This window comes from Rhinatrema bivittatum, chromosome 2, assembly GCF_901001135.1.
Source record: "Rhinatrema bivittatum chromosome 2, aRhiBiv1.1, whole genome shotgun sequence".
Classification (NCBI taxonomy): Eukaryota; Metazoa; Chordata; class Amphibia; order Gymnophiona; family Rhinatrematidae; genus Rhinatrema; species Rhinatrema bivittatum.
In genome coordinates, this window is record NC_042616.1 from 339961383 (window position 1) to 339974002 (window position 12620).

Genomic DNA, 12620 nt, shown 5'->3' on the forward strand with positions numbered 1-12620 from the left:
TAATGAGTTCTTTAGGACCATTGGAGGGGGGTCTTGGAAAATTCAGCATCTAAAGATTAAGGAACCTACACCTGTTCTAAAGAATTTCTAAACATTTATGTATAATAGCATTATGTTTAACAGAAGCAACTCTAAATTCTTGGGAAACTAGGGTTTGGGCTTCAATTATTTTAATCTTTCCTTGATGTCCCAAACTTGGATTTTGCAGCAGATACCTGCTCTTTAACAGACTCCATAGTTAAGGAAAATCCAACCAATCTTTACTCACCATTCTCACGAGTGTTACTATTTCCTACCAGCTGTTTTCAGGAAGATATTTGAAGGACTCTTCATGGCAGATTTTCACAGAGGCTCAATATTATGTGCATATTGGAATTCACCAACAGCAAGGGTCAGAGTACTCAAATCCAACCCAGCTGTGGCTGTCACAATCACACTTTCTCTGGAATATGAAACCACAGGAGGAAAATAGCTCTCGGTTCATAAAGATGTTTCAACCTCTGGCAGGGCCAGCAATGTCTTACTAGTGCCACCAGCAACAAGGGATTCTCCTGAGCCCAGCACTTCCAAACTCCCCATTAATAACCTTGGGATAAGAACATAAGACTTGCTATGCTGGGTCAAACCAAAGGTCCATCAAGTCCAGTATCTTGTTTCTAACAGTAGCCAAGCCAGGTCACAAGTACCTGGCAGGATCCCAAGGGGTCTTTTGATGCCATCAAGCTTGCCCAGAGGTCCATTGCAGCAGCCCTGCATGTGCAACCCCCTTCTGCAAGACCCATACCTCCTTCAGCTCATGAGTTGCATGCTCTCAGGATACCCCAGTTCTCATAGATAGCTGATTAACATGGTGATAGTTCTTTGTGAAGGAAGAGGCGATGGTGAAGAAATATGCACTTGTCCTGTCGTTTTTTTTTTTTAAACCATTATTAAGATGAACAATCAGGATTAAAAGAGGAAGAAGGTAACTAGTCAGCGTAATTCATATTATAAAACTCTCTAGAGGCCAAAATAAAACCTGCTATAAGGGACATGCCCCTTCAGCAGCATGTTGGTGGCTGCATGCCACAGAGCGCTGTCTATTGTGAGAGTTCTGGGCACCTAAGAAAGATGTCAGTGGCAGCAGCTCCAGAGCTCCACATGCATCCAAGATGTTCCAGGCCAGAAGGCAGAGAGAGATGAGCAGGCAAGCCTTCTCCTTAATCCCCACTTCCAACCGCTAAACATTGACTTTTGTGAAAGTTCCAGGAACCTAAGGACATCATCAGAGGCAGCAGCTCTGGAGTTCCACATGCAGCCAAGATGTTCCTGTTTCAGGCAAGAAGGAAGAAAGACAAGCAGGCAAACACTCGCCTCAATTCCTCTGCTTTGCTTTTTTGAGGGCTGACTCCGCAAAGATTCATGAAGAAGCTGAATCTTGTGATCTGGACAGGGCTAGACTTTGTACTTGAGGTCAAATTTCCTTGCTATTGGTAAATGTGGAAAGAGGAGTTTACAGCATCCTTGACTGAATCTCTTGAAGCACCTTATGAACTAGAGCTGCTTTCACATGCCTGGGAGCCTGTATGTATTTTAAGACACCAAGGATGTCATCCCTTGGTTTCGCTGCTAGAGAAAATGGGATTGAAGCCACAATTTTCTGAAGGAATGCAGGTTAGGGTATATGTTTTGGCACAGAAATACTCCTAGTTGGCTCAGGAAAAGAATCTGAAGGCATTGCAATGGATTCATCCTTTAAGTGGTAAGAACAGGAGTCATAAGAAGAAAGAGAATTTTCCTGGGAATCAGAGATAACAACTGGAGTTTCATTTTATAAGCTGAAGTTGTTAAAACTACTTGGGAACATTTTTATCCATGACTTGTTTAGGACTGTATTATAAGCCTCAGTGTTGGGAAATTTAAATTATTCCAGTAGCATATTAGTGGGTCTTTCTGCTAAGCTGTTACAAGCATTAAAATTAATACATCATGCTGCTGCCGGGTTGATTAGTGGAATCAAATTCCATAGCCACATTACACCAGTCTTATGTTCCTTAAACTGATTACCAGTGAGATGGAGATAATTTAGAATACTGGTTATAATTCACAAGTTGTATTCTGACACCAGTTGCACCATAGCTTAAGCTGGTATGAACCAGTGTGAGATCTGTTGGAACTACCAGCTGCTAGAATGTATATGTTGCAGAGCACATGAGCTAAAATATTTTATTATATAGGCTCCAAGCTGTGGAAGGCACTGCCAGCAGAATTGAGGACTAAGAGTGACAAATTGTTTACAAAGAGGCATTTTAAAATGGCATTTGAATAATTACATTTTAATGTTTTTTGTATATTTATTGTGATTACTGTTTTATATTCATGTTTTATGTATTTTATCAATGTGTTACTGAATCCACACTGGACACTCTCAATGGAAGATGCAGTATATACGATTGTTTCTAGAGCAGGGTTTCCCAAACCTGTCCTGAGGACCCCACAGCCAGTCAGGTTTCAGGATATCCACAATGAATATGCATGAGCTAAATTTGCATATACCGAGTTTTCATGGTATTCAAATTTATCTCATGCATATTCATTGTGGATATCCTGAAACCTGACTGGCTCAGGGGTCCCCAGGACAGGTTTGGGATGCTTTGCTCTAGATGCAATGGAGCTGTGCAAGTTAACTTCCTGTCTTCTATTGTTGGGGTATGAAAATGGGGGGGGGGGGGGGGGCATGAACTCTCCTGAAGGGAGGGGCACACTGGCTGCCCAATCAGAAAAGAAAAAAAATGGCTAAACTGTTGAGTCTCGGTGCCGTGAAGGCACTTGCAAAGCTCAGGAGGGAGGGAACTGCTCACAAAATAGTGACATCATTGTGAGCATGCTACGGCTTAGCCATGCATCACTTTTGGTGGGCCAGAGAGGAGGTGTTTCTGCTGTGTGGAGCAGAAGTGGGGAGGGAGCTGCTCACTCTGTGGCAGAATTGGACGTGGGAGCAGCAACTGCAGTGTTCCACAGCCCCAGAAGAGCTACCACACTCAGGACTCAGTCCAGAAGTCCCTGCTACTGCCAGGTCCTTACCCAGGGAGAGAGATCACAGCTGTTGCCCACTAGAGGAAAAGAATTGGCGAGGTTGGGGAGAGGAATGAACAAAGAGGCCATAGAGAATGAGGAATTGGAGGGAAAGATGAGATGTGGGGAAGAGAATAAATGCAAAAGATGTAAAAAAGTTAAAATCAAAACATGAGCACACTCTGAAAAACAAAAATAGAGAGAAAAATAGGAAAAATGAGAAAAGCAAAAAAAAAAAAATGGTTAGGGTGAGATGAGGTTTTATTCCTTATTTCCTAAAATATACCGACTGGCATTTAAGAGTTAAAAAAATTTCCAGCCGTTACCGGTGTGGTATGGAATGTGTTAAATGATACTTGAGCTTGAGATCTCAAAAAGACATGGCCTAAGGAGGAGGAATAGCCTAGTGGTTAGAGCAGTCTCCTATGAACCAGGAGACCAGGGTTCAAGTCCTGCTGTCGCTCCTTGTGACCTTGGGCAAGTCATTGCCTCAGGTACAAAAACTTAGATTGTAAGCCCTCTGGGGATAGAGAAATATCTACAGTACCTGAATGTAAACCGGTGTGATATCTCAATTGAGATCAAATGTCGGTATATAAAAATAATAAATAAAACATGTGGCTTCAAGCTAAATAACTGGCAACATGATGTGAGGTCCTGAAGCAATGCAGAAAGAGCTCATGGAAGTCTATGCTGGATATTTTCAAGACGCATTTTGAGCATCTCTTAAAACAGGGGTGTCTAACTCCAGTCCTTGACGATTGCAAACTGGTCTGGTTTTCAGGATAATTATAATGAATATGCAGGAGATAGATTTTATACAATTGAGGCAGTGTTCATGCAAATTTATCTCCTGCATGTTCATTAGGGGTATCCTAAACACCAGACCGGTTTTCAGCCCTCAAGTACTGGAGTTGGCCAATCCTGTCTGAAAAAGGTCTTTTACCTGACACGATGAAGCCAGGAAACCGTGAAAGAACAAAAGAAAACCTACTTCTAAACTGTTTTTTTTTTTTTTGGAGATTCAAAATGACAAAAGGGAAATAAAAAAAGCAACTAGGAAAAAATAAAAATGAAAAGAACTGGAAAACAACTTGAAAAGTCAAGAAGCTGTGAAGAAAGAAAGAAAATATTTTGCTTTGGCAGAAGAAGAGATTGAGGAGACTCACACAGTGACAGCTGTGCAAGAACAGCCATGTATCCTCAGAAAGACTTCTAGGTATTTCTGAGCTCTGAGAGAGCACATTCCATGTTGGCGCCACCCCATTTGTGTGGCTAATACAGTCTGGCTTGTCCATGGAGAACTGCCTATGCTTTGCAACAACCATCTTTATCTCCATCTTCACAAGTCTACCTGTTCCCTACAACATAATGCTGCCACCACCATGCCTTACTGTAGGGATGATGTTAGAGTGATGCATGATGTTTGTTTTATGCCACACAGATCACTTATCGTTGAGACCAAAAGTTGCATGCAGTATCTCCCAAGTTTCTTTCCATAGTTTGTGGCACATCATATAGTTTTCCTTCAGCACTGGCTTCCTTCTGGTCACTCACCCATACAAGCCATATTTGTGGAGTGATCTCGAAATTGTTGAACAGTCAACATTTTCCCTAGTCTTAACTAGAGACTTCTGTAGTTCTTTTCAAGTAATCTTAGTCCTCATAGTGATCTTCTGCAATAGTTTCCTTAACCTATAGTTACTGACCTTGGAGGGACAGTCTGATCACAGCAGTGTCTTGGTAGCACCAAGCTTTACAATGATAGACCTCACAGTGCCCTAAGGGATATTTTTCTTATAGTCTTCCCCCAATCTGAATCTGTGCATAACTATCACAATTTTTTTTTCAGCAGGTCCTTGTTGGCATGTTTTGAACTTTACACTTTTGCTTCAATTTCACTTCATACAACATAAACAGCTTGATTCTTCATCCACAAGTGTGTGAATCAACTCAATTACTGTGACTGGACATTATGGGCCTTAAGAACCATTTTTTAAACTGGTGTTTTTGGGTTTGCTATGATAAAGGGTGTAAAGACTTATGCAATAAAGATTTTTTTTTTAATTTTTATTCTTAATTAGTTTTGAAATATTTCTATAATTGTTCTTTCATGATGAATATGTATAGTATGTTGTATAGATCAGTGAAACCAACTCCTATTTTAATGCAATTTGATTTGCATTTTTTAGACAGCATAATATGAAAAATGTACAAGGGTGTGAAGACTTCTGAAAGGCACTGTACTAGCAATGGTCAACTTTAATTTAATAGATGCTTTAAATAAACATTTCCCATATCTAATTGTTTAAGATTATATAAATGGCAATGAACAATATATAACTAATCTAAAACCAAATTTCATTAATGGTGAGTTGAGTGTTTTCAATATTCTCTTTAGCAAATAATCCATATATGCATGCAGAAGAAACCCTCCACATTAATGAAGATCATTAAAAAAACCAAAAAACCCAATATCTAATATTATTAGCCAAATTCTTTAAAAACAAACTCAGAGCCACAGTTTTGACCCTAGTTTTTGTTTGGCACCTTCTGCATATATTTTTATTTCTTTTATCTGAGAGGAGTTTGTGGAAACAGACACATACATACATACATATTACTTGGTCTAAGAACTACTTTCATTGCATGTCAATCAGTAGTTACTTATATCAAGATCTGGATGGGTCTCCAATGAAACAGATATATCTGCAGTGTACAGACTCTTCAGTTTACAATTATCAATATCTATATTAAGACTTTGGAATCATTTCAATGTAACCATTTTTCTTCAGGTTTTATTAGAAAAAAAAAGCAGCAGATCAACATTACACTTCAAGAATCTAGTCTAAATATGCACTTGACAATGAAGCACATTTTGAGTATGGCGTGAAGGTCATTTTCCAGCAAACATCCGGCATTGTCACTAAAATGATACATCCTGTTTTCTTTAGCAGGCTGTTTGTTGGCTGGCACTATAAAACAAAAACGATTTATTGCTGTTGGGGGAAAAAAAACCTGTGGTTACAGCAGTATGAATCTTGGGCACCAAGCATAAAGCAATCAAATTAATTTAGAAAGTTCAAATATACTCTGGGATGTTTAGCTTGGCATAGCAAGTCCAAAATGTTTGGATTACTGAAAGTACAACACAAATGGCAGGTCTGGCACAGAATTTCTTTGTAGATATTACAATATGTTATGTTTCAGTTTTTATTTCTTTTTCTGGAAAATAATATGAAGGTATGTTACAAATCCAACAGCCCACAAACAGAGATTAAAACAGAAGTGACAGAAAAATAAAGTCAAATGTGATATTCAAAGAGCTAAATCTTGTTTAACCCACTTTGTCTGCTCTCAAAAATTACTTTTAGCCCCACTAGGAAAAAATATATAGCTATCCATGACTCTCACACCACTGAAAACAGTAAGAATGTCATTTTTTAACTTATTTTTTCCCACGGAGGTATAAAATCTACATATAAATTTGATACTTTACTATAACAAATTGTACTTTTGATCTGAGTTAACATCCTTTCAACCCTGTTCCTTACCATAAAAACCCTTTTGTTGTGTGTGTGATTTCCGTTTTACTAAACTTGACTTCAGAATCTATAAATTCTTGTATTGATATTTTGTATTCTGGTTATAAATAGTAACCAGGAAAGATCTCTCTCTTTCGGAAACCCCTTCATTATGACAGCACTTTCAGAAGAAGGTACTGATGTGCAAGTATATAGCAATTATATCCAGCTCTCCAGAGAGCAGGTTCTCACCGACTAGTTTTCAAATTGTCAAACATTCATTAGAATAATTTTTTTCATGAGGGAGACGCCTTGCCATCCTGTAAACATCAGCGTGCACAATTCTGCAAGAAAGTACGTTGTTTCAATATCCTTGTACAGGAAGGCTGGTTCATTGCTTCAAAAAAGCTAGACGAGTCCTAATGGCTGATTCTCCTGTGCATCCTTCCTGCTCAAGTAGAAAACAGTTTTCTCTCTCTCACTGCCCAAGGACGTGCAAGTAATGTTTGCCGAGGTAGCCCAGTCAATTCTATTCTTTTATATATATATATTTTCCTTCTTTTTGCAATCTCTCAGAATATTTCTGGAAGAGTGACATTGCGCAAGAGCCACTGTTGTGAGCGACTACCAATACAGTCTCTGATGCTGGGCACTTGGCTGTCTTCTTCTGTGGCTTTATCCAGGCACTGGTTACTGTTCACATGCAGCAAGGTTAGTTTCTGTGCAAGAAAAAAGGCACAAAACAATAATCAAAAACACAGGGATCTAGATAAAATTAACATTCTTAAGTTCAAAATGAAATATTTCAGCTAACTGTATCTGTGTATATTTGTTCACTTTACATGAATCAGTAGGTAGGCACCTATTCATGAAGGTGCAAAACGTGGCATTTATCACAGACCCTGTTATTTTCAATGGGTCCTATTCACTAATAAAACACATTTTGGCACATATACGCTTAACGCACCTTCGTAAACTTCAACTGCTACTGTCAGGAATTTGCCTAGAAAAGTTTCAGTTGAAAACAATCTATCTGGAAGATACTGATCAGGAAAGGGATGACTGCATCTGCTTACACAATGCTTTTCTCTATTTTTAATATTGCCTTATTTTTGTGATTAGCTTAGGTTTAATATTTTATATCGCCTTTCCAGCACTAAAAGCAATTTACAATTAAAAATATACAAATTACACTGTAATGCATCAAATAAACATTAAATAAACATCAATAAAACATCACACAAAAAAATATAGCACATTAAAATCAGAAAATAAATCCTAAATGTCACAAAATAAGTTTAATTTAGTATTTTTTTATATCTAAAATACTACTGATTTTGTTTAAAGCAGAAAACATTATACCCTTTCAAGATATGGCTTACTAGGGGCTTATCTTTATGTCTTTTAAAAAGTACTGTAAAACTAGTTGAATATTTATGATTAGATATTCTATTTTAAAGAACAAATATTTGTTTCTTTGGGAACTTTGATTAGATCTAGTATGTGTAGTAACCAAGATAAATAATTACTTCTTCAGAGCAAGCTTTTTAATAGTAGAAAATGCGCAAATTTTACATAAAGCCATTATCACATCTTTCATCTAGATTTTTTTTTAGGGGAAAAATATGCAAATTCAAACAGATAAGCTTGCACCAAAAATGATATAAAAACTACTATTTTTCATAAAAATATTATCCCTTTCATGTATTTGAAAAGTTGGCTGAATCAGCTACATATCATTTACATATTATAAATTTCTCCATAAAAGAAGAGAAATAAAGGTTAACAAATAAAGGCCTGGATTTATCAAAATGTGGTAAGTACCGCATGCGATAGCAAAAGGGGTGTGTTTTATGCTAATATAGCATTTATCGCAATTTGCGCTAATTACCTGTGCGAAGAGCTAAGTTAGTGCAAATTGCGATACCATTTCAGATTCTGTGATAACTGCCAGACCTGTTGTATTTCCTGCATTCAACCAGTGGGGGACACGAGAGAGAGAGAGAGAGAGAGAGAGAGAGCGAGAGAGCGAGACTGGCCATAATAGCATGGCCCATAGGCAGGTATTTGTATCCCTAGGGTAGGCCCACCTAGTAACTCGAGGTGGGGATTAGGTAAGTATGTAGGGGGTTAGGGGCCACTTTGACATGCTACGTGACACCTACGAACAGAACAGTGGTCTCTTGTGAAGATTTGCTGGCCTTCGGAGTGAGGAAACTCACTCCAAGATGAGATTTGGGCAATGTTCTCTCAACCTAGCAGTCATGGTTAAAAGGTGAGGTGAAAGAGGCTATTTTAGCCAAAAAAAATCCTTCAAAAATTGGAAGAAGGATCCAACTGATAAGACAGGCGAAGAGAGCATTTGAAATGAAGTTGGCCACAGAGGCAAAAACTCATAATAAAAACTTTTTAAAATATATCCGAAGCAAGAAACCTGTGAGGGAGTCGGTTGGACCATTAGATGACCGAGGGGTTAAAGGGGCTCTTAGGGAAGATAAGGCCATTGCAGAAAGACTAAATTCATTCTTTGCTTCCGTGTTTACTAATGAGGATGTTGGGGAGATACCAGTTCCGGAGGTGGTTTTCAGGGGTGATGAGTCAGACGAACTGAACAAAATCACTGTGAACCTGGAAGATGTAGTAGGCCAGATTGACAAACTAAAGAGTAGGAAATCACCTGGACTGGATAGTATGCATCCTAGGGTACCGAAGGAACTAAAAAATGAAATTTCTGATCTATTAGTTAAAATTTGTAACCTATCATTAAAATCATCCATTGTACCTGAAAACTGGAGGGTGGCCAATGTAACCCCAATATTTAAAAAAGGCTCCAGGGGATCCAGGTAACTATAGACCAGTGAACTTGAGTTCAGTGACGGGAAAAATAGTGGAAACTATTCTCAAGATCAAAATCGTAGAGCATATAGAAAGACATGATTTAATAGAACACAGTCAACATGGATTTACCCAAGGGAAGTCATGCCTAACAAATCTGTTTCATTTTTTTGAAGGGGTTAAGAAACATGTGGATAAATGTGAACCGGTAGATGTAGTGTATTTGGATTTTCCGAAGGCGTTTGACAAAGTCCCTCATGAGAGGCTTCTACGAAAACTAAAAAAGTCATGGGATAGGAGGCGATGTCCTTTCATGGATTACAAACTGGTTAAAAGACAGGAAACAGAGAGTAGGATTAAATGGTCAATTTTCTCAGTGGAAAAGGGTAAACAGTGGAGTGCCTCAGGGATCTGTATTTGCACTGGTGCTTTTCAATATAAATGATGTGGAAAGGAATTCGACGAGTGAGATTATCAAATGGAGTCTTCAACCTCATGATAATCGCTATAGTCATTTTTACAGATTCTGAGAAACTACGCAGAGAGAACAGACTGCCATTCTTCTATTAGACACCTGTCTACACCTTACAATTTAGCTGGTACAACGGACACATGGCCTGCTAATCTGTAGCCTTCATAGAAACTTTGTATCCAGCTGTGAAGCCAGCAATGAAGTAGGCATTGTTCAGCAAAAGACCACTGATTCCTCACTAAAATAGTAAGTGTATGCATATACACCTGGATTCATAAGACATCACATCTGCATCCCACCAATCCTGTGTCTCTCGACAATAGTAATATCTAATCAAAGATCAACATTTGCACCTAAGGGTATGCCTATGCTGTTCTTACTTTTCAGATTTACAGACTGCTTATTGCAGATTGAAAACTTTCTATTTTCTTGCTACTGTTCACATGAATCCCGTGTGCCCATGAAAGGTAGGTTTAAGTTTGACTCAGCCTTGCCATAATTGGGGAGTGCCTGCCAGTCTCACGCCTCCTAAATCCTGGCAAAGTGAACTGTTCGCCCCCATTCCTACCTAGCATAGGTAGACATCTGCAAGCTTTCTGGGTTTTTCTTCCTCAATACTGACATTTTCCTGTCATTGGCAGCTGGAGGTTTGATGGACTCCTTACATGCTATGCAAGACGTGGCTCCTGGATCTCATGAGGACTGTAAGCTGCCTGAGGCTAAGAGTGAATTAAACTGGCTTAATTAACTTTAGCTGAGATAATTAGTTGGCATTCTGTATTGAGACATGCATGTTTGCTCTGAATTAACGCAGGAATATTTGCTTAATTTTGAACAGTGCTTTGCTCTGTAAAACAAACTTAAAAACAAAACTATACCTACCATTCAATCTGTTGTATACATGCTTTTGCTGCTATAATAAACCTATTAACTACCTAAAATATATGTTTCTGAACTCAAACTACTGAATTGGAATTGCAAGTTATCTATTAAATCAGGTAATGAACACTGTACAGGCTCCCCCAGAAACTATTTAAGAAATATATGAAAGTTTCAAGATACCCAAAGACAGACTGCTTTTTTTTTTTTGGGGGGGTGGGGGGATGTCTCTAATAGGTACTATTTGCTGAAGGGGAAGCCTGAGGCAAATAACGGATGCTATTTCATGTCCAGATAGCCTGGATTTATTTGGTTTCCTTGAAAGTTGAAGGGAAGAGATTGCGACAAGGATTAAACATTTGATGACTTAGTTCTGCATTTAAAAAAGAATTGGTTGCTTAAGACTATACTTCCAATATAGGAGAGTTATTCTGTGTTCAGACAATAAGAATTTTCCATGATATGGCCATGTCTACCGAGCTTTGTATGAAGGCATTCCGTTGGTTCTTAGTATTAGTATTTTTTCTTTTGGGACAGAATGTGCTGGAACTCTGAACTATTGCTTTTTGTAAGAGTTCATGTAATTATCTTGTGAATTATAAAGGAAATAAATGTGTTCTTTGACCCATCAAATTTGGATCCTTTTCCACAGGATAAAACTGCCTTTGACTTGAATTTTCTATTTTGAGTAAGAAGATGTAATTAATGGGCATTGTTATCCTTATTTTCTTTTTTTAATACATGTATTATTTCTAGTTTCTCTGTATTTAGTTTTTTTCATTTTTTCTCCTCCACCTTTATTGTGGGCTGTGCTTTTACTGCATATATAAAGTACCTATTGGATTTACTGAATGGATTCTGTGTTTTGTGAATTATTGTTTGTGAATGAACATATAGAATAAAAAAAAGTTTCTTCTGTTAAACCCAGTTGTCTGGGTCTTTAAAATATTTAACTGTCTATTTGCGGACGACACTAAGATCTGCAACAGAGTGGACACGCCGGAAGGAGTGGAGAGAATGAGACGGGATTTAAGGAAGCTGGAAGAGTGGTTGAAGATATGGCAGCTGAGATTCAATGCCAAGAAGTGCAAAGTCATGCATATGGGGAGTGGAAATCCGAATGAACTGTATTCGATTGGGGGGGAGGGGGGGGGGGGAAGGCTGATGTGCACGGAGCATGAGAGAGACCTTGGGGTGATATTGTCTAATGATCTGAAGTCGGTGAAACAATGTGACAAGGCGATAGCAAAAGCCAGAAGAATGCTGGGCTGCATAGAGAGAGGAATATCGAGTAAGAAAAGGGAAGTGATTATCCCCTTGTACAGGTCCTTGGTGAGGCCTCACCTGGAGTACTGTGTTCAGTTCTGGAGACCGTATCTACAAGAAGACAGAGACTAGATGGAAGCGGTACAGAGAAGGGCAACCAGAAAGGTGGAGGGTCTTCATCGAATGACTTATGAGGAGAGATTGAAGAATCTAAATATGTACACTCTGTAAGAAAGGAGGAGCAGGGGTGATATGATTCAAACTTTCAGATACTTGAAAGGTTTTAACGATCCAAAGACAACGACAAACCTTTTCCGTCAGAAAAAAATCAGCAGAACCAGGGGTCACGAGCTGAAGCTCCAGGGAGGAAGACTCAGAACCAATGTCAGGAAGTATTTCTTCACGGAGAGGGTCGTGGATGCCTGGAATGCCCTTCCGGAGGAAGTGGTGAAGACCAGAACTATGAAGGACTTCAAAGGGGCATGGGATAAACACTGTGGATCCATCAAGTCTAGAGGACGTGAATGAAGAGGGGGTGGCTCGCGGGATAATACCCTTATTCAATATACATACACACGGTTAATGCGACT

At 38.8% G+C, this 12620-nt stretch overlaps 1 protein-coding gene across 1 annotated transcript in view; it reads right to left on the reverse strand.

Annotated features, from left to right (window-relative positions):
• Positions 1–5836: 5836 nt before the first annotated feature.
• GALNT1 (polypeptide N-acetylgalactosaminyltransferase 1) overlaps positions 5837–12620 on the reverse strand; it is a 487294-nt gene continuing 480510 nt past the window's right edge. The window contains 1 exon segment of the mRNA XM_029589850.1: positions 5837–7297. Within this exon segment, the coding sequence (XP_029445710.1) occupies positions 7151–7297 (147 nt within the window). The 3' untranslated portion in view covers positions 5837–7150.